This window comes from Amblyomma maculatum, chromosome 1, assembly GCF_055883805.1.
Source record: "Amblyomma maculatum isolate TAMU_Amacu chromosome 1, ASM5588380v1, whole genome shotgun sequence".
Taxonomy (NCBI): domain Eukaryota; kingdom Metazoa; phylum Arthropoda; class Arachnida; order Ixodida; family Ixodidae; genus Amblyomma; species Amblyomma maculatum.
The window spans coordinates 301,380,574-301,402,649 of record NC_139344.1 but is presented as its reverse complement, the minus strand read 5'-3'; the positions used below and the strand labels follow the sequence as shown (position 1 = coordinate 301,402,649).

The following is a 22,076-nucleotide window of genomic DNA, read 5'->3' as shown; positions in this document are numbered from 1 at the left end:
CATTCACCTGAATTCCGTTTTTGAAAGAATGAGACGTGCGGGTATAACGATCAACACAAAGAAATTGCAGTTGGCATCAAAGAGAGTGATCCTCTTGGGATTTGTGGTTGATGATGGCACTTTGAGACTGAACGATGACAAACTGCAGGCAATTCTGAACTAACCCTGCCTGACGGACGTGAAAAGCTTGCAGAGGTTTTTGGGAATGGTTGCTTTCTACAGGCAATTCATCGCTCGTTGTTCAGAGCTAGCAAGGCCGTTGAACCAGCTGTTGCGGAAAGGCTCAAAGTGGGTCTGGGGCAAGGAGCAGAACGACGCATTTGTTGCCTTGGCTCACGCGATAGCGAATGCCTCCCCGACCTGACCAAGCAGGTTGTCATGCAGACAGATGCTAGTGATGCCGGTGTAGGAGCTGTTTTGTTTCAGGAACACGAGGGCAAGCTGAGCCCTGTCGCGTTCGCTAGCCGCACGCTCACATCGGCGGAGCGGAATTTCTCCGTGACCGAAAAGGAATGCCTGGCGATAATGTTCGCATTGTCAAAGTTCGACATGTACCTAGACGGATCGGTGTTCACCGTGCAGACAGATCACGAGGCACTTTCGTGGTTGACGAGGCTGAAAAACCCTTCAGGCAGGCTCGCGAGATGGGCGCTGACGTTGCAACGTTACACCCCACACGGCATTTGACATCCGACGGACGACCGTCGGTACGCCCGCTTCGGACGTTCGGACCCCCGTCGGTCATCCGGTTTTTGTCCCGAAGTCACCTCTCGGACGTCCTACGGACCATCCGATGCAAGACCGCAGAACATGTACAGTTAATCCAGCGGACGTCCGAGCGCGGACATACGGACTATTCTAGGACGTTTCATAGTAGCATGCATACCTAGCAAATCCGCGTGGTTTCTACATGCATTTGCTTATAAAACGGCGGCAGGCCACTGTTTTTATTAAAAGAACCAGTCGCAAGTGAAATGAGTTTTATTTCACGATATGTACATACATCAAGAAGAACGTGCTTAGTCAGATGTGCTCTTGCGGGTTGAGCTGACCGTTCCGATGAATGCCTCGGCCACGATTTCGCGACAGCCTCAGAGGTGCCCCTTGAGTCCGAGTGTAGGCTCCTCACTGCAGCTAGAAAAAAATGCAGTTCAAAATACCATAATGAGAACCGGAAATTGTTTGGTCGCTCAAAACATTTGCACAGCGAATGACAATCATGGGATGAGATTACTACTACTACTATCTAAAAAGATAAAAGCAGTGTCTCTGGGAGCAAACAGTAGGAACGTATGCGATTTTAACCAGAGCTGCGTTCTAACTATTGCAACTTGGAAAACTAAACGCGAATCGTAACATCTTTCTATCTGTTAATCCACTCGCTTATTCGGCTGTTATATGCCAGATAGTACATAAATGTATCGTTTTTAATATCAGTTTCGGCAATTTACTTGTCTGATACGATTAGAATCAAGCTGAAACCTGTGCTTGCAGCATCGACGACCCAGATAACGAGGCTTGGCTGCTTATGGGTCGCCGCGGCAACGATGCTGCAGAAGGATTTCGAATGATTTGTGGTCGAATCAGGCAAGTACATAATCTAAACTGGTATTAAAAAAGACAGACGGTTGTATGCTATACATGTGCCTTATTTCAGCGTGAGTAAGCGGGCGGTTTAACCGACAGAAGCATTTTGCGGTCCGTGTTGACCGTTGGAACACTCGTACCAAATGAACCACTCCCAAAACCAAATTTTGCGCTGTTAATTACTAGACAGATTGAAGAGCACTTAAAAAACCCTGATGGGTGCATTAAAAGATGTTTACTTACCATGACACAGCTAGATGCACCGGATTGTGAATCGCACGCCGACGAGCAAATCTACGGTGAGAATACATAGTGAGAACACGGCCACTCGTGCTGAGCGGCTAGTGGCTATGGCTGGCGTAGGCTTAGGCTGGCTTGGCCGAGACTTTGGCTGAACCGGCAGTAACGCATATGTGGCATGTTACCCCATTATGCCAAAATAAAACTTCCAGTTAAAAATTTATGTGTCACAATAAATAATATGCAGTATTTTGTATTAAAATAATTTTTTAACAGCAGCTTATTAATATTATTTGTACACTTTGAGTCAAGACAAGTCGAAGCTATCTATGATATGTAAACAAACATGGCGGATAAAACGTCGATAACATATTCAATATACCATAGTTATAGTGCGTTCGAAGCGCTGGCTCAGTGCATGTGCGATTGAAGTTTATAAACTGAGGACGTTTCTTTGCAGTTAGTGACAACATAAATGTAGTAATTAGGATCAGAGCGCTCTGAGCGCGTCTAAGGATCGAGCGGTGCGAAAAGGCCAGTGCACTGCTGAACAATGCAGAACTGCCCTGACAGCTTCTTAAATGGATAGCATTTCGCGAGGAAACGCGACTGTTGATAACTTGATATAAATTGCAATGACTGGCAGGGATGATTGCTTTTTTAGTGGTACATTGATGTTATAATGAGTGCGCTCAGGTCGAAATTCCCTTGGTAGCCCATTCCACTAATGAGTGCCCACCTGATGAGCACGGGTTCTGTTGAGGTCTGTACCGAGAGACTATTTTTCTGAAATAATTGAATGTTGATCCGAGAAAGATGATCCCTCGTAAATCCTACGGACACCCCAATACGGATGTCCGTTTTCGGCTGTGTTTCGTTCCTACCGGTTTATGTCCCAATTCGGATGATCCATTTTCGGATGTGTTTCGTTCTTCCGGCGGTCGTCCCGCTCCGGCTCCGGACGTGCGGACTTTAACCGGACGTCCGACGGACATTATTGGCCGTGTGGGACGTACGCCATTGAGTACCGCCGGGGCAGCATGAATAAGGTGGCCGATGCTTTATCGCGAGCACCATGGAAAGCTGGCGGAAGCGCAGCAGAGGCGCAGTCTAGCATTGCTGAAAGCGGCGTCACCGCTATTGGTGAGGAGGAGAGGGCGGACGCGAGTGTCGCGCCCTGCTTAGTTAAAGAGAGAGAGGTGGAGGACAGAGGTGCCGCTGTGCTGAGAGGGAGAGAGAAGGCGCAGCAGCTGGGGGCGGTGACTACTCGCCTGCCAAGAAGCGAGGCAGAGAGAAATCTCTATTGGGAAGTAGCGGTCAGTAGGGCTGACTGAGGCCCAGAAAGCAGACGGCCTATGCCAGCGGGTGCTGGCAGAGCTTGCGAGTAGTGCAGCTTGCACCAGGAACGCTGAGGGCAAGTACGACGCGTATCTGCTGGGCGATGATGGCTTACTGCTCCGCCACATCCCCCAACTTGACGAAGAAGAGGCGATTGCATCCCCCTTCCGAGTTGTGTTCCCGAGGAAGTTGCGGAAACGATTCCTCCAGTACTTCCATGACTCTGCTCTGGCAGGCCATGGCAGCGGCAGCACGACTTATGACAAGTTATGCCGTGTCGCGACCTGGCCAGGTATGAGAAAGGATGTGCTGAGTTACGCCCGTACACGTCTTGTTTGCCAGGTAGCCAAGCCTCGGTCGGGGAAGCCCGCTGGCATGATGAAGCCGGTAGTTAGCAACTATTCGTGGCAAGTGGTCACGTGCGATATCATGGGACCCCTCCCTCGCTCCGCGCGGGGAAACCAATATATCCTGGTAAAAATGGACCACTATTCCAAGTGGGTCGAGTTATTCCCCCTTAGGAAGCTTGTGTCAGAACGGATTTGGGAGAGACTGTGAGACATTCACTCGTTTCGGTTTTCCTTCCGACCTGATTACAGACAATGCTTCGTATTTCACAAGCAAAGTCTGTTGATTCCTGTCGGGCGCTTCAAATCCGCCACAGGAAAACGCGTCCCTATCACGCTCAGAGCTGTTAACATAACTGAGAGAGTGAATCGGAATGTTAAGAGTATGCTGGTCGCGATGACCTAACACACATGGTTAGGGACGCACGGCTGTCCGAACTCGCGTTTGCCACTAGGACAGCCGTGAACAGGTCGGTGGGTATGACACCCACTTACTTGAATTTTGTTAAAGAGATCGCTTTTCCGCTAGAGAATGCCCTACTTGACGCGGAGGGGCCCGCGCCCCCTCCGCTTATGCAGTACGCGGCAAAGCTCCGCGAGCGGCTTGAGGCAGCGCAGCGAGCGGCTACCTCGATGTCGCGCGCATGGAGCAAGCGGATCAGTACAACAAAGGTCGTCGTCACGTCGTTTTCAGCACGGGGGACTTTGAAAAGAACGCACCCGCTTAGTAACGCAGCGCGTGGTTTTGCCGCGTCGCTAGCGCACAAGTGCGTTGGACCGTTCGAAGTTATGGCACGGACTACACCGCTCACCCATCAGCTGCGGTTGTAGACGAGCGGTGAAACCACCGTTCCGGTGCACGTTGCAGACTTGAAGGCTTACCACCTTCGCAAGAACGATAACTTCGAAGCGGTGGAAGCTCAAGGCGATGCAGCGATCTCTCCCAAAGTAAGGCGTACAGGTAGCAACCCGGTTCGCAACCGACGCTATAACCTTAGACCAAGGCAGTATACTACTTCGTCTAACGTCTTTGCTTCTTTCAGAATGCATTCTGAAAATATTTTGCAGCAGCCAGAGGAACACCGTCGCTGGGGCGGGAAACCGCACCCAGCGTATGTTTCAAGGAGGGGCCACTTAAACAGGGGGCAGCCCCCTAGTTTGTAGGGGTTTTTGGCCCATCATCGTGACCAGCGAGGCCGTGCTGGCCGTCTTCAACGAGTTGGATTCGAAGCCCGCTGCCCAGGCTTGGAGTACGGGCCTCAGGGGGCCAGGTGTGCCCGGTTAGGAAACACCTGCTGCAAAGGGGTCCCGGTGCATCCAGCACGGCGCCGCGTGGAGAGAGGTCGACAGCGATGTGGAGTAGCAGCTCAGGGCCGCTGCCAGGCATATCCGCGACCGAGTCCAGCTGCGCTTTGACCTCGAGGATGTGGCCGCTGCCGGAAAGGGACCAGCCGGAACAGTCCCGCCATGCCTGCTGCTTCTCTCCCGCCATACGAACCAGCTGAGATGGCATCCCGCCAGACCCAGGCGACAAGCCTCCATATTGTACGCCGACCCGGGCTCGGACAAGGACATGGCTCGGCTGTCGCCGGACCCCGGGTCGGACGCTTAGAGGGGGGGGGAAATGTGGGGACCGCGCCAGCCACATTTAAAGAGAGCACTTTTCCCGCGGCTACCGATGCGCCGCCGCTTTACTCCTTCCCTCTCCCCGCTCGTTCCGGGATAACCGGTCCCACGCGGGGGCTATAAAGGAAGGCGAACGCCGTCGCCTCTGTCTCTTGGCTCCTGGTTTCCCTGCTAGATACTGCCTGGCTGCTCCCGAAGACGACCCCCCTGACCTCCCGCATCGGAATTGACGGACCCCTTCTGTGAGCTAGATAAAAGATGTTTCTACCGCGGCCCGCTGTGTGTGTGTGTCTTGCTTCTCCCTCGGGCAGAGGAATCACCCAAAAAGCGAAAACATTTTCCTCTCCGGAACTGTTCTGAACTAGGATCACCCACACTGCTTGCATGAAAATGTCCTTATGGGATTCTTTATGGTCCCACTTCTTATGGTTTATTGGCACATTCCCTGTAGCTGCTGGGACCATAAAGCTTCAGAGACCCGTGGCTTCTGGTCTGTGGGACTGAAAGGGCAATTAAACAAGTTTTGTTTACATTTTCTGATGTTTATTCACGTTCCAACTTCCGTTTTGCCTTAAGGAAATCGTGTATCTTTTCGCTCAGCACTTGATGTTCTTGAGTGTCGGGGTGGCATCCTTGGCTTTCATTTTGTCCCAGTGTTTCAAAGTCTCTGCAAGAGAAAATTCGGGGATAGCACAAATTAAAAAAAGACACAATTTGCTATGGCCACCCTGACTTGACATTCCTGTAACATATGTCCTCACTTTAAATTTCTCATGAGACATAAGGAAATATAGCACTTGTCGGGGTGGTGCAGTGGTTAGGGCACTGGATTACTGTGCCCAAGATTGCGCGATCGAATCCCAGCCTCGGCAGCCACTTTTTGATGGCGCCGAAAAGCTAGGCGCCCATGTGCTGTGTGATGTCAGTGCACATTAAACCCCAGGTGGTCGAAATTTTTAGAGCTCTCCACTCGTTGTCTTTCATAGCCTGAGTCGCTTTGGGACGTTAAACCCCAAAACGAAACCATAATTAATTTTCTTATATACTTAAGCTAAAATTTAGGCAACTGCAGTTTGAAACTTAGTGGCCTTAATATAGCCTTGGCAGAAAAATTTGGTCAAAAATAGCAGTGCATAACATCCCTAGATGTGCCACCCTGCAAAATAGAATGGTTGCAAGAATGTGTGCCAAGCCACCTGTCACATTGCTCATTAGCTGATTGCTTGACTTTATCCACAGTGTAGCTATTACAATTAATGGAAACTCCTTGAAAGATCATACCATAGCAAAACTTTAAGTAATGAAAAGGTCTTCATTCTGACTCTAGCACTGAAAAATGTTGTTCTAGGAATATGCCGTATCTAGAAATTTGCCAACATGCAACTTTTTTTTTTTGCAAAATATACTGAGTGACTATGCACTATATTATGCAGGAAAGGAAGAGATAGCACATTCAGGCTTTGTAGCTTCAACTCCATTACAAGAAAGTCAACATTTCAATGATGTAAGCCATACAGGCCAGAACAACAAACACATGCACCACTGAAAAAAGGCCCATGAAATTGACGGACATAGCTTTAGCCCGCGCCTCCTCTAGAGGAGGCGCTACTCGAGCACTGTGGAATATCTAATACTTAGCATCTAATCCAAATTGAATGTGTGAATTGGTGGCTCACCAGAGTTTTTGCGTTTTGGGGCTACGACATCACAAACGCTCCTTGTGTCAAGGATGTCATCCCCCATATGGCCTGTGCAGTGACCTTCACAAGTGTGGGCTTCTTGTTCTGCACTATTTTAGCTGCCTGCACACCTTTCACCTTTACACCATTCACAAGATGAAATTGAAGAAAGCAGTACATAAGAGATCTCTTATTAATATGCATAAATTTCTTTCAAATTACTAACTAGGTCAGGATAAATATAGAAGTAATCAGTGTTATGTGTGACATTTGCTATAAGCGCTAACCGCATGGGGCGATGGGCTGAGGGCTACCAAAGCATTGTTGTCGCTCAGGTTCTGGGTTTGTACAAAATTTTGCATGTCGTCCAGAAGTAGCTCCCGAGGAAGCTAATCGCAGAAGGCTTTGGGGTACGCAAATTCCATTCTGTATGTTTTTTTTTTCTGCGAGAGACGTTTTTCCTAGTCCGGTTTGAGCAAGGAGGGTTTGAGTGAAGAACCTGCAGACGCTCACTTCTTCTGATTCGTGCATATATGAGCCCATCGAGACAATTCAGTAAGAGCTTGGTAGGGTAGAAAGCGAAAAAACAGCTAGTATGGCTAGCTATTTTTAATTTTCGAGAGCAGCAGGAGAAAGTCACTGCTTGCAATGCAGATCTGCATCGCAGTATAGTAGCGCACCGCTGTGTTGTGACCATTTTTTTAACACAATAGGTTACAAAACATTTCAGCAGTGTTTCATCGTACTTCATGCTGTTTACTGTTAAAAACGGGATATAGCGTAACTGTGCTCCCTCTGACCGAACGACGAGGCGGCGGTAACAAAGCAACGCTGAAAACGCATCTCTTGTCACCGAGTCCCGTCTCCGTGATCATCGGCATGAGGTGACAAATCCGAGGTAGCAGAGATAAGCTTTTACGGGCAGCATATAAAGCCAAACATACCTAAGAATAATAAGGCCCAGTTCAAACTATGGGACAACAAAAGTGACCTCATTTGGATATTTCGCTAATTTTGAACAGCGGTGGTCATCACTGCCGATTTGCACTGGCAGCCGTTGTGCCCGCTTGCATCACGGTTCGTCTCTGTCTGTGCTGTTGCATTTCAGCCCAACCTTACCACACCTTCCGCAACTGGAGGAGCATAACAGAAACGAAAAACATTTTTTACTTACCCAACAATCACCGGTCCTAGGCCTTGTATTAATTTCTTCACATTTTTTAGTCTTGCCAGACGTTGTCAGACCACCAGGTCCGTTCAAATGTCCGTAGACACTTTGGAAGTAATGCTCTGAAATCATTCATACTAAGGACGATGCTTAAACCGTGTTAAAACCGCAAAATACGAGCCGCGTACCGAGTTCACAAAAACATGCCGCCGCCATAAACCGCTGCCATCCCTCAGGTCTAGACTTCGGAACGGCTACTTTTGGCTCGTAGAGGCAGTAGAGGCTCGAGCCGAGGGGATGGAAACCACAAGAAAACTGCGGAAACGATGACGTTGTAGACGTTAAACACCTGCATTTGTCAAATTTCAGAGCAAGACACACGAGAAGTAATCCAAATTACTGATATTATTTTACACGTTTTACAAACAACTGTATTCGTCCCGCTTCGAGCGTTGTAGCCGATCGACCGAAGACGCGTCATTGGCGTCGTCTGCTCCGCGCTAGCAGACAGCAGATGAAGGAGTCTCAGACCCTATGCTGTGACAAAAAAGATAGTTTCTACGCGTCCGTGACGCTTCCAATACCTCATAGCAGCAGTACAGTGGCTAACAGCAGTTAGCTCACTGAGGCCACTACTTCAAAAATACTTAGCTTGTTTAAAATGATTTTGATAGATTGATTAGTACCATATTGGAGCAAAAATTGATACCCTAAATGAAAAAAAAAATTACGAGGGACTTTAGCGACTAAAGAAGTGAAAGGCGAAAGCCGGAGTGCTACATTCTGTTACGGAACTGGCACTAATTAGCAATTATTTAGGTACTAATTAAGTAAATAATTCATTAATAACTGTAATACTTATTAGTCATCGATTAGTGATTTATTAATTCATTATTAGTCATTAATTAGTAATTGACCATTGATTGACGCGTGCCATATAAGGCACGCATTCGTGCATACTGTGGTGGTGCTCTGTGATTGAACGAGACCTCTATGACGTCATCCCGCCTCGGCCAATCAGAACAGCCTCAAAAGCCGGACACATTTTGTCCACAATAGCATGAGCCATTAAAGGCTTTCGCCTTAAGCTCCTTCTATAAGCAGCAAAGTCCTGGTCATCATAAACTTTGGGTTTCGATGGTTAGAGGTATTATGCACAATACCATATGTTATCCAATGGGGACCAGTAGCGGTATTGATTTTCTGCTGGAAACAGTAGGACCAGCAGAAAACCATTAGGCGGTCTGCTGGGACCAGTGCCCTAGTTATTGGTCCCAGTAGCCACTGGAACCAGTAGCTACTGGTCCCAGGACAAAACCATTAGGCACCCTGCTGGAACCAGTAAGGCCTGAGAAAACCATTAATAATTCTTTATGGTTCCAGTAGAAGACCAGTAGGCTTTCTAAGGGTTACAGTAGAAACCAGTAAAAACCAGTAGGTTTCTTTATGTTTCCAGTACAAACCAGTAGATTTCCAGCAACAAATTTTCACCTGGGATCGGTATGAAGTTCAGTTCGGGCGTTTTCATCAAAGTGCCCGAGGAGAGGAGAATACTGCAGGCGGCGCCTAAGTTCCTAGAAGACATGTGCTTGCGGTGCTTTCCACTGAAACGGGACGTCTGCTTTTATAAGTTGGTGAAACGTTCGGCGATGCTCGCAACGTTTATGGCAAATCGTCGGTAATACGCGCACAGCCCAAGGAATTGGCGCACTGCTTTCTTATCAACGTGCTGTGAAAACTGTGCAATCGCAGCATTTCGACCTGCAGGTACCCCTTGCTTGCGTCAAGTATCGAGAACTTAGCGCCACGGAGGTTTGAGACGATCACGTCTATTCTTGGGAAGGGGTATGCATCTTTTCCCGTGACCTCATTGAGATGCCAATAGTCCACGCACAAGCGCCAAGAGAAATCTTTCTTTGGCACCAGCACCACTCGGAACCGCCAGACAGAACGCATATAAGACCAGCATTGAGCAACTCCTGTAGGGCCTCATCGATCGCTTGGCTTTTAGAAGCACTGACGGGTCTAGGGTTGCATTACCAGGGCAGCGCGTCACCCGTTCTGTGCGGTGCTACACGAAATCTGTGCATTCCGGCTGGTCGGTGAACAACTCGTGAAAGTTCTTTAAGAAAGACAAGAGTTGGTCACATTGGTGTTTTGTCAGCGCACCGGCATCGGCATTCTGGGCGCCGAGTGGTGAGAAAAGACCCCCAAGCCTTTATTTGCTGATTTCTTTATATACCACCGTCATACCGGAGTAATGATAAGACAGATATAAGGGTCTATTAGGTAGCGCCACTTAGACCACAGCTGCCTATCAAGATGATCGACTCTCTTGATTTGATTGGCTCGCACTTTTCCTTCCTTGCGCTCAAGGGTATTGCCGCTTAGATGCCACGCATAGCGATAACATTTGTCGTTCGCCACATCTTTTGCAGAAAACATCACGTTCGCTCTCTTTCAGTTTGCCTTTTTCTTTCATCCACATGTCTCTTTTGCGCTGGCTTGTCGGGTTTGTAGGACTTAATGTTGCAAAGCCACTCAGGTTATAAGAAGTGAAGGGCTCCGGAAATTACGACCAGCTGGGGTTCGTCGCACAGCACACGGGCGCCCAGCTTTTCGCCTCCATCGAAAGGCGGCCGCCGGGATTCGCCTCCTTCGGCACAGTAGTCGAACGCCCTAACCACTGCACCACCACGGTGGGGCTGTCGCTTGCTTGTGAAGCAAACTGGCACTTGATCTGAATGGCATTCTATAGGCAATCACCTTTTGACTTTGAGCTAGTGTGCAATGAGGATATCAAGTGCTACCAAAGGAATCCCATCTTGCACATTTAGGCGTCTACTCCTGAACTCAAAGTCACGTCTTATACAATTGAGCTATCCCATTTGCATCGTCTTTCATGAATCCAACCTTCTTTTTCAGTTCCTTGATTTCACACTGACCAATGTTTTCTTGGAACTGGTCAAATTTCTTTGATGTAAAACCAATTTATTCTTCCTTTTTCAATCGGAGAAGGTAAGCTTGGAATTGATACACTTTTGATGTCAATTTTATTTTACTTGATCAGCCACCTCTGCATGCCCGACAACTACGCCATGCCTTCCTTGAGGCTTCACTTTTACCTTTTGACAAGTCAACCCAGCACATTTTTCCAAGATGGGAGTACCGTCTAGTAAATCCAAATCGCAAGCAGGGTCTGAAATAGCAGCAAGTCTGTGAAAGCAGGTGGCAGCAGCAGCGTTGCGCCAATCGCTGGCTTTTAGTTGACCGTTCGCGAATTTCTACAGGCAGGCAGTACGGAGGTGATCACCAGCTGATTTTATCAGCTAATCGCCCTGCCTCCAGTAACTCCAAACATACAACTGCACTCAACGCTGAATTTAGCTGAGATGTCGTGGTTTATTCTAATTTTTCCAAGCAATCGATGGCTGCTACGCATTTTACATCAATCAACTGCTCTTCTCCCTTCTCTCGGTTCCTTATCTTGCCTTCACCCATTCCTGATATGGACGAATAACGTTTCCTATTCTTGACTAAGCACGCACAAGACAGGGCTCTCCGAATAGCAAGTGTGGAATAATAGTAGGCTATCAAGAAATAGGTTGCACACATCACCAAAATTTGCTACTTCGATCGAGGCACACTTCATAAATTACTATTCAAGCTACAGCTGTGCAACTTGTGCTTTTCTTCTCCTACTGTAGAGTTTCATCTAGAGTGAATTTACTTAAATGCATTTTAGTTTTCAGTGCCAATTTTTCAAATGTATTAGACCGGCAAACAAAATTCTCTTAGAAAATACGACCACTGTGTTTCAGTGCTAGTGCTTTGTAAACTCTGGCAAAAATGGGGAATGGTACTCAATAGATCAAATGGCTTTGAAGGCTTTGTTTCATCTGATCCTCGTTTCACTGATACTTGCAGTCGGTTGAGACGTAAACATAAATGGGCTTCAGTGCCTTATTGCAAAATAAACATGGTGTGGTTTTCTCCAAATGAGTGTTTTTTTTTTTTTCACGTATTGGCAGGGAAACGAGACACTGCTGTCTTTGTACGTAATTGCGAAGCCGTGAGCAAGGGACATTTTTTGCAAGCTGCGAGACCCACGGCAGCAAACAGCCTGATCCACTTTCACAAACTCACCTTGTGCAAAATCATAAGAATGATGTGATCTCTCAATGTCAAGAAAACAAAATGCATTTATTGACTTAATCCCTTTGACTAAACAAACAGCTGCGAAAACGATGCCTGCCTAAGTCCTATTGAAATAACGCATTGGTGTATATATTTGCAGCGCTTTTGAGAATATTTTACTCCGTGAAACTTTTTAGTGCCCTTTGTCAGTTTCGCCTGTCTCTGCCTTGCACATCTAGTCTCTTTGTGAGACAAGGAATATGCTAGTTCGGAAATACTTGGCAAAATAAAGGTGCGTGCAACCGGATAGCGTTCCTCTTACTAATGCACAACTTACTAATACATTTTCTGACGAAAGAGCACTGAAAAAGGGTTGTTAGGGGGAGCCTCAGTTCGCAAGTCGAGCCAACGTTTCGAATAGAGGACTTGTCTTCGTCTGGGCCCAGACTGATAGAAGTCCACTTGTCGAAACGTTGGCTCGCCCTGCGAACTGAGGCTCCCCCTAAACCCTTGTTCAGTGCTCTTTCATACTGTGCAGGCATCTTTTTTCTCTTGTTATTGACTGGCACATTTTATCGTGAGATCGTATGCTCGGTGGCTGTTTGACAGGGGAAAATTATCTATTCGCAGCACGCGCTTTCCAGGAAGTTACGCTCCAACGAGTCCAGGGCACACTGGCTGGACCATGCAGATGACGTCTTCGAGGTGAGATCTAATGCGTATTTATTACTGGAGACATTGATTCGTTGAACTCTTTCCGGCATCTTTAATAACAGACAGCGAAGCACACTGCTGTGAACATTTCTCTCTCTCTCTCTCTCACACACACACACACACACACACACACACACACACACACACACACACACACACACACACACACACACACACACACACACACACACACACACACACACACACACACACACACACACACACACACACACACACACACACACACACACACACACACACACACACACACACACACACACACACACACACACACACACACACACACGCACGCACGCACGCACGCACGCACACGCACATACATACACACGCACACACACATTGCTTTAGCATTGCCACCATAGCGTGATAATATTTTATGTGAAGGGCCCAAGTGTACAAATTAGACATGAATAGCAGAAAATTCATTATTTCCAATATTCGGAACATTCAGTATTCAAAGTGGTTGATTTACAAGTTCACGTTATTTTCACCTGAACCAAAGCTCCACATTAGAGCGTTATACAAACAATTCTTCAGGCTGAAATGTTGCCAAGCTTAATGTTTTAATTTCTCAAACTGCCAAGTCTCTCGAATTCTTTCCGAACCGAGGAAACATGATTTCTTGCATTCTTTCATTCACAGGTTCAGAGGAAAAACAGCAAACACTGAATAAGTTAAAGAAATGTTGGGAATTACTTGCTTTGCACTTGTTTTCAAAAATTATCTTAATTTTGCTTCTTCTTAGAGACTTCAAACGGCGCTTACGCAGGAAAAACCTTTTTACAGAAGGCTTCTTAGGGGAGAGCAGCCTCATGCGATTGCCAGAACATCATTTTTTCTTCAATATAATCGTGGTGGTCGCTTTTTGGGTCTAGAAAGTTACTCATGGAGTGACACAATGCGAATGGCCATGAAATTTCCTATGGCTATTTTTTCGATTTCAATGAATTTTTTATACGTGACGAGAAAATGTGTTGCTACATAGGAGTAAACCTTCGTTTTGCCATTTCTTAAAGTTGCAAGTTTGAAGCCCTGCTGCACACTCTTTGAACTTTTGTCGCACATCAATTTGTGGTTTTATCTATGCGTTCTTTTTGGGAAATCTTTTTTTTTTCCGCGTGGTAAATAGGAAAAGTTTCTCCCCTAGCTACGCGCTGCAAAAAATATCCATTTTCAGCGCTGCTTTCTCGCAAGATAAATTCAGGTCCTGCGCTCAAAGAAATCATGGATTATTTATTTCATGAAACACTAGTGGATTTATACCAGTCAGCAAATTATCTGCAGCGATTCGAAATGTGGCAAAATTTATAAGCATCAAAGTGCAGAAATGTTTTTTGAATGAAGAGATGATCTTCTTAAATACCTTATAATAGTTTGTAAATATACGAAACCAAAATTCAATTCTTAAAGTTATAAAGATAACAAAACTGATCTTTTGCTTTAACGGCATTGTTAAAAATTACTTAGAGCTATCTGGCGGAACGAGAATCCTTCAGAAGCTGGATATATCATATACTGAATATCGTTACATTTTATAGAGGGTGCAGTGAGTGGTTGAGACCTTGTCTGAAATTATTACAAGTCCGTTTAATACTCACCTGTATCGCTTGCAGGTAGATGTTTTCAGTCGTGCTTTGGTGGTAGCTTAATGCTTCTTTCGCGCTTGTGGTCAGAGGTCTTTGATTGCTGAAGTGGTTCAGCTACAATCAAGAATAGAAATCCTTATTCAAGATTTAAAAGTTGGGTTTCTTGACATTGCAACTCACATTTTAGAATTGAATTTCAAACCAGCCATACTTGGCGATCTCCATAATGCCATTAAATTGTTTCAAAAGACTCCAGTCCCGTAAAATGTCATTGTTTTGGCAATAATGAAGTCATGGATGAAACCGAATGTAAACACAAAGTCCTCATCGAAACAAAAGCTAGGAGTAAGGTGTAACTCAGTCGGCCCAATTCACAGGCTCGGTGGAAGTTCTAGTACCTGTAATTGTATTTTTTCAGAACATTAATGAAAAGACCGCCCTCTTTAAAAATGTAACGAAGGTAAATGGTACAGCTGTTTCCACCCCAAACGATTATTGAGAAGTAACTTTGCAAAAACGTAATTGTTGCTATGGAAAAGCGCGAAATCTGATAAATCAGACGGTAAAAACGCGACTCGGATTCCCGACAAGCTACGCATCGATAACGTGGAGTATGTTTGGGATTTAACCATGAATGCGCGGAAAACAACTATCTAACGCACGGCCTACTCAAATTTCAGCGTGACTCTCTCACGACACATTTGTAGGGTTAATAAACCTAAATGCTCGTAGCATTGTCCATAAAACAGATAATCAACCTTCTTGTGATCACGGAAACACGGCTCATTAGTGCTATTCATGACGATGTCTTACAAAATGTTTCGATGGGTGGTGGCCAGGTCAGACGTGGAAGCCTCCCTCGTGAGCACCGACACAGAATATTTGTGCCTCAAAATTGAAACGTGTTCTTTTTGTATGCTATTTACAGACCACCAGACCCAGCACCTAATTTCTTGATAAAATTTCAGGGTGGTTTTCGCAGGCACAAAATAATTCTTTTAACCTTCCCGGTATTGATTGGGAAAATTTGCAATGGGGTTCTGAGTCGTCCAGAAATAATCGTTGATTTAATGCTTGCGCAAATTGTACGAAATGCTGTTTCCAGCTCAGCTTCTGCAATTCTGCCTTTTGTTCTTAAATCCCGTGTAAAGTTTCTATCTACGATGAATTATCTGACCACAAATTGGTTGCCACTTCCGTTATCTTTTAGACGTTCCGATAGCCCACCTGTCTTAAAAATGGTCAAAGATCATGCCCACGCTGATGATGACAGTATTCTAGATTTTCTTGATGCTCAATTTGAAGAATTCCAGTGACAACGTGGGCTTACTGCAGATAAGTTCAACAAGTTTTTTTTTTATCTTGATAATATTATTTCGAATAGAGTTAGGAAAAGCAGTAAGTCAACACCGTCGATGACCAGAGATATTATGCATCTAAACAGGAAAGCAAGAAAGGTATTTTGCGACCAATGCATTTACCGCAGCTCGTCATGCTTTATCACATTCAAGCCGAACACATTTATTTTAGCAAGATACTTTGTTGGGCTAGTTGGTACTTATTCATTATTAATTTAAACAGCGCGAACACGAAGACAAAGGACAAGATAAAAGAAAGCCACAGTACAAGCGCTGACTCACAACTATGCCTAAGCCCTTTACTCCAAGGCCCAGATAAAAACAAACGTGAAGAAAACTAAACAATCACGTGAAACAACCCCTAAGTTCACCTGCTGCACAAAACGTCACTCTAAAAAGACACCTATTTGCTTGAAAGAGCAAGAGAAGTCTTGCTAACACACTTATTGTTCGTTGAAATAAAATATTTTTCCATTATCTCTCTGGTCATTTTTTCTTTGTGGCGATATAAAATCCTAACCTGGTCAAACTTAGGAGTGCACTTCTCCTTCTCCATTTTTTCACATGAATGACAATGTGATACCAGAAACGTTTTGTCCTTGCCACTTTCCAAGTTGTTCCGGTGTTCTTGTAGTCTCTTATTAATACATCGTCCTGTTTGTCCTATATAGGTCGCGGTGCATACATGAGTGCTTGGAAGTGTTAGAGCACACAAAAGAAGGATTAAAGAGGAAACAGTGCCCTATTAACTATATTGCCAAATAGACGGCCTCGAGAGACCTCAGAGTTATACTATCAGATAAAGAAGGGTATTTTACTATTTTTTCTGAGAATCAGTTTCAAGAAAAAGCAGAGGCTTGCTGTTGAGAAGAATTTCAAAAGGTTTCCTATGAAAGCGACCATTGTAAAAGAGAGGGCTATGGCTCTACTAGGTGATCTTGGTCTTGAACGGATACGTGAACAGGTGAAACAATGCAAGCATTTACATTTAGAAGTATTCTTCTCAGCAAAAACCCATAAAGGAGATGTTCCGTTCAGAGCCATCGTATCTGAGAAGAGCACGTGGCAGCACCTGGTCTCCAAATATTTGCAGAAACACCTTTCCTCGTTGACTTTATCAGACTCCCTACGGCTACCTAACTCTGCAGCCCTTGTTGAATTCCTCAAAGAACACAACCCAAGAAAATGTGTTGGCTTCAGCATGGATGTCAAGGATTTGTATTATAGCCTCCCCCATGACTGCCTTCTTAAGCGTGTTCAAAAGTGCACTACTGAAGACAATAATGAATGTTTCTTCATTGACGCCTCGGGTGTAAGTGTTGGAAGTTTCGTTGAACTTTTGAGGTTCTACCTGAAGTCCACCTTCATAGGCTGGAAGGACAAGCTGTATACGCAGAAGGCTGGAGTATTCATTGGGTCGAGTGTTGCACCAGTCATGAGTGACATCTTCTTAATGTACGTGGACAGACACCTGAAAGATAACTTGGAGGGCTAGAACATTCCACCTTCAGGTATGTGGACGACATTTTAGTATTCACAAATCGTGACGGATTCAATCAACAAATGAGGGACATTATGGATGTTTTTACTGAGTGTTGATCCGGGCTGGAATTTACTGTTGAACAACCAGTTGAAGATCGGTTATAGTATTTAGATTTATTGATTCAAGTCGGTGAGGATCATGTTTGTTGGGAATACAACCTAAGATCGGTGAAGCCCTTGCTAAGCTCCAATTAGGGGCATTCCAAATTAGTGAAAAATGGTATGATTAACACATGCTTATTAAATGCGTTGAAGAAATCTTGTTACCACTGCATGGGCAAGAGTTTTGAAAGACAAGTGACAAGAATTGCAAAGGCAGCTTATCGGGAGTCGGTTATTAATGAGGCCAGTTGCCGGGTACTGAAGAGCCTTAAAAGAACGCACAGACTGAAATCCCTGCCCAGCATGGGTGAGAAGAAGAGGAAGGTTGCGGTGGTACCGTATGTGCACAGAATTTCACATGGCCTCAAAAATGTAGGCAAGAGGTATGGTGTTGACTTCGCATTGACCGCCCCACTCAAGATGAAGAGGATTTGCCCGGCTATTCAAAGAGAAAGAGAATCGAAGAAGCAAGAATGTGGGGTGAAACACAGAGACCCATTTGTTGGATGCAAGACAGGTGTTGTGTACAGGCTTCCACTCTCTTGTGGAGCCTGTTATATAGGACAAACAGGACGATGTATTAATAAGAGACTACAGGAACACCGGAACAACTTGGAAAGTGGCAAGGACAAAACGTTTCTGGTATCACAATGCCATTCATGTGAAACAATGAAGAAGGAGAAGAAGTGCACTCCTAAGTTTGACCAGGTTAGGATTTTGTATCGCCACAAAGAAAAGATGGCCAGAGAGATAGTGGAATCATATTTTATTTCAACGGACAATAAGCGTGTCAGCAAGGCTTCTCTTGCTCTTTCAAGCAATGAAGTGTCTTTTTTGAGTGACTTTTTTGTGCAGCAGGTGAACCCAGGGGTTGTTTCACGTGATTGTTTCGTTTTCTTCATGTTTGTTTTTTCTGGGCCTTGGAGTAAAGGGCTTAGGCATAGTTGTGAGTCAGCGCTTGTACTGTGGCTTTCTTTTATCTTGTCCTTTGTCTTCGTGTTCGCGCTGTTTAAATTATAATGAACAATTATTTTAGCACCACTCTTCTAAACTTCATAAAAGACGACCCTCAAAGATTTTGAAATTTAAGAGAAAGAAATAAGCCATTAGCCAATAGTTCACGATGGCGTGCTATTAAATTATCCATGGCAGATAGAGCACCAGTTTCTCATTTTTACAGTGTTTTATATCCTTCCGATCATCCTCCTCATGTAAACCCCCAAATTCAACAGCTGCTCTTATAATTTATTAGGAAGGTGTAGTTAACATGCTTATCGGGTTAAATGGTAAATCTTTACCCGGCCCAGACGAAAAACTCAATGCATTCCTTCGACGATATGCAGAGGCATTAGATCAGTTCCTCGTAGTTATTTGCCAGGTGTCACTGCGATCGGCGACGTTTGCCAGAGGACTGGAAGTCTGCACGAGTTTTACCAATCCTAAAGAAAGGCTACCCTGTTTCCACCCTTAACTACCGTCCCATTTCTATGTTATCCTCATCATGAAAATTGTTAGAGTGGTTTAGCACTATGTCTCTGACTTTTTAAAAGATCATAATATATCATCATCCTGCCAGCATGGTTTTAGAAAGGAATTTTTCACTCAGGCATCAACTGTTGTTCATTTCCTTAACTCTACGTTTGACAAACCGGTCAGGTGGATTCAGTATATTTAGACTTCATTAAAGCCTTCGACCGTCTACCTCACGGTAAACTAGGTTTGAAACTACAGGCATTTCGTCTTTCTGATTTTATAATTGCCTGGGGCTCCGCTTATCTTTCCCATCGCACTCAGCATGTAACCGCAGCTCACATAGTCTACCTGTCACATCAGGTGTACCACAGGGAAGTGTTTTAGGACCTCTCCTGTTCCTGATACTTTGTAAAGATATAGTAGACGTTATAAGCCAGCCAATAAAATTTCGGTTGTTCGCAGATGACTGCGTCCTTTTCAGCGAAATGAACTCGGAAAACGACCAGCTTGCATTAAACTCGGCCTTGAATTTCTTAAGCTGCTGGACGTCTAAGCGGGGCATAAAACTTAACTTCACGAAATCAATATTTCTTCGTGTCTCTAAGAAGAAATATGAGTTCGCATATGCCATCCGGGACATTCATCCCGCTTAAGGCAATGAATTTCAATATTTAGGAGTAACCATAAGAAATGAATGGAACTGGAAAACACGCATTAACAATATTTCCTCCTAAGCCTTTCGCAAATTCTGTTTATTACGGCAAAAGCTTAAAGACGCGATGGTATAGATCAAACACATAGCATATACTTGTCTCATCCATCCGAAACTAGAATATGCTTGCATCGTGTCGGACCCATTTACTAAATCAAAATCGACACATTAGAAAGAATTCAGCGCCGAGCTGTGTACGGTCGTACGGATTTCATATCTGCTCTGATGGTTTCTAACAACATTCACGCACTCCACACAAGGTGGAAGGTCTTGCGCCTAAAATTTTGCACGTGTTATTGAAATCGCAAACTTGCCTTAGACCTCAATTCCTATTTAACTCCGCTCAGTACATGGCAGACCGGATCATTCGTTTCCATTAACACCTTACATCGCGAGGAGTTCTGGTCCCTCCGAAGGATTGAAACAAGCTAACCAATAACATTTAGTCTTTAAGCATCATTGAAACATAAGCGCATAGCTCCCATGTAATATCTTTTTATTTTATTTTTTTATGTTATCCTACTTGACATTTTTACTTTCTTTCATAACATTTTCCTGCCCGTTCCGTGTACTTTCCTGTGTCATAACTAGTGTATAAGTTCTGCATATTCCATATTTCATTCCAGAGTAACGGTTTTTTTCATGTTTGTAAATGATCGTTGTCAACATATTTTTATCTCCTGTGCCCCTCTTGCAGTATTGAGTAACTAAAAATAAATAATGAGTGCCGCTTCTTCGTCGTGCACCAATTTTCTGTCACTGCGATACATTGCGCACTAAGTAGTTTTTAGGTGGTATTTTTTTCCCTGATTCATGGCGGCTTAGCACTGCCGAATGTGTGTACATTCTTCCTGCCATTTTTCCACTGGGCCCGCCCATAGACTGCAAATAGACACACGAGAAGGGTATCATGGTGTCGACAGGTTTATCCAATGCGGCCATTTTGCGCTGTCTTGCATCAGGGGACAATTATTCATTATTAGTTGTGGAAGAGCGTCTGATCTACATAGCGATTCCGGAAATCCTCTGTCTCACGTGATAGCAAGCGCACATAAATCAAAAAGGTGGTTGAAATAGAATTTTGCTTTTAGACCGCAGTGCACCCAATGCACACAGAAGGCGCTACTTCAAGGAGAACGCCTCGGAAGTTGATAGTTGCTATTGTTTGAAACAACCGGTAAAAGAAGCTTCGTCTCTCTGGCGTTTAAAAAGGGCACCAGGCGACAGTTGAGAAAAAGCAACCTGCAGTTAAGAATAGATAAATGAGCAAGATGTAACACAGAAATACACATGGAGAAGGTGCTACTGCAAGTGAAATTTATTGCACGAACTCGCCTCTAACAGCAAGGTACGAGATGAAAAGAGCACGAACAAAACAATTGCCATGAGACAGTGGCGACAATCTTGTCAAATCAGTGTGTACGCTCGGTCAGGAACAAAAGTCAATGATCTCTCTCGTATCTTTATATTTGTGCTTGCTGATGACACATGCGTCACAACAAGGGGAGCACGGTCTTTGCACCCTCTGCAATGCCCAGCAAGGGGGCCTTTTATGGCAACTTTCCATGCATCGCTATGATTCTCAAGCTACCGCTCATTAAAACACATTCCAGTTTGTCCGATGTATCCCTTGCCGAAAGATAGTAGAATACTGTCAATCACTCCCACCTCACACGGTACAAAAGGTTCACAGTGTTTTATACGGCAGCCCTTTTATGCGCACAGTCTATCAAGCTTTACAGGTGGTAATAAAACAAATCTGATGCCAATCCTGCTTGCAAACGTTTTCTGGTTATGGCTAGTACTATGGATGTACGGAACGACGATGGCCTTTTGTTTTTTGGTTGATCAGTTCTACGATTGAGCGGTTTTTCTTTATCATACTGCAGGCCACAGAGGCCAGCAACTGTCGTTCGTAACCAGCAGCTACAAGGCGCGAGAATTGGCTGTCAAAAGTGTGGGTTTGAATGTGCTGGCATGAATTCTGAATGGCATTCCTAAGGCATAGGCTGATGATACCCCTTTTTACAACTTTGGAATGAGCAGAGGCATTAGGCAGGTGGGGCTTGTTGGGGATGAGAAAAGGAAGGTGAGGGCAAGAAACCGTATACTGCCGTTTTCTGGAGCTTCAAATGTAAAAACTAGAGGCTGGAGGCACTCCTTCCTCACCCTCCTTTTTTCACCTTTTGGCTGCACAGCAACCATAGTTCTACATAAAGAAAGTAACACAATTCCTATAAAGAAAGGTGTTAGGCAAGGAGACACCATCTCCCCACTTATATTCACAGCTTGCTTAGAAGAAGTATTCAGAGACTTGGAATAGGAGCAGTTAGGGATAAGGGTAGATGAAGAATACCTCAGCAATCTGCGATTTGCTAATGACATTGCCTTGCCAAGTAACCAGGGGATGAATTGCAAAGAAATATTGATGACCTAGACAGGAAAA

The 22,076-nt window shown here is 44.9% G+C and overlaps 1 protein-coding gene across 8 annotated transcripts in view; it reads left to right on the top strand.

Annotated features, from left to right (window-relative positions):
* Nucleotides 1-22,076, top strand: part of LOC146206929 (solute carrier family 15 member 1-like) — a 413,844-nt gene that overhangs the window by 341,905 nt on the left and 49,863 nt on the right. For all 8 annotated transcript variants that reach the window (XM_084596447.1, XM_084596907.1, XM_084598780.1 and 5 more), the window contains one exon: nucleotides 12,753-12,827. In XM_084596447.1, the coding sequence (XP_084452573.1) occupies nucleotides 12,753-12,827 (75 nt within the window). The remainder of the gene's footprint in view (nucleotides 1-12,752; nucleotides 12,828-22,076) is intronic.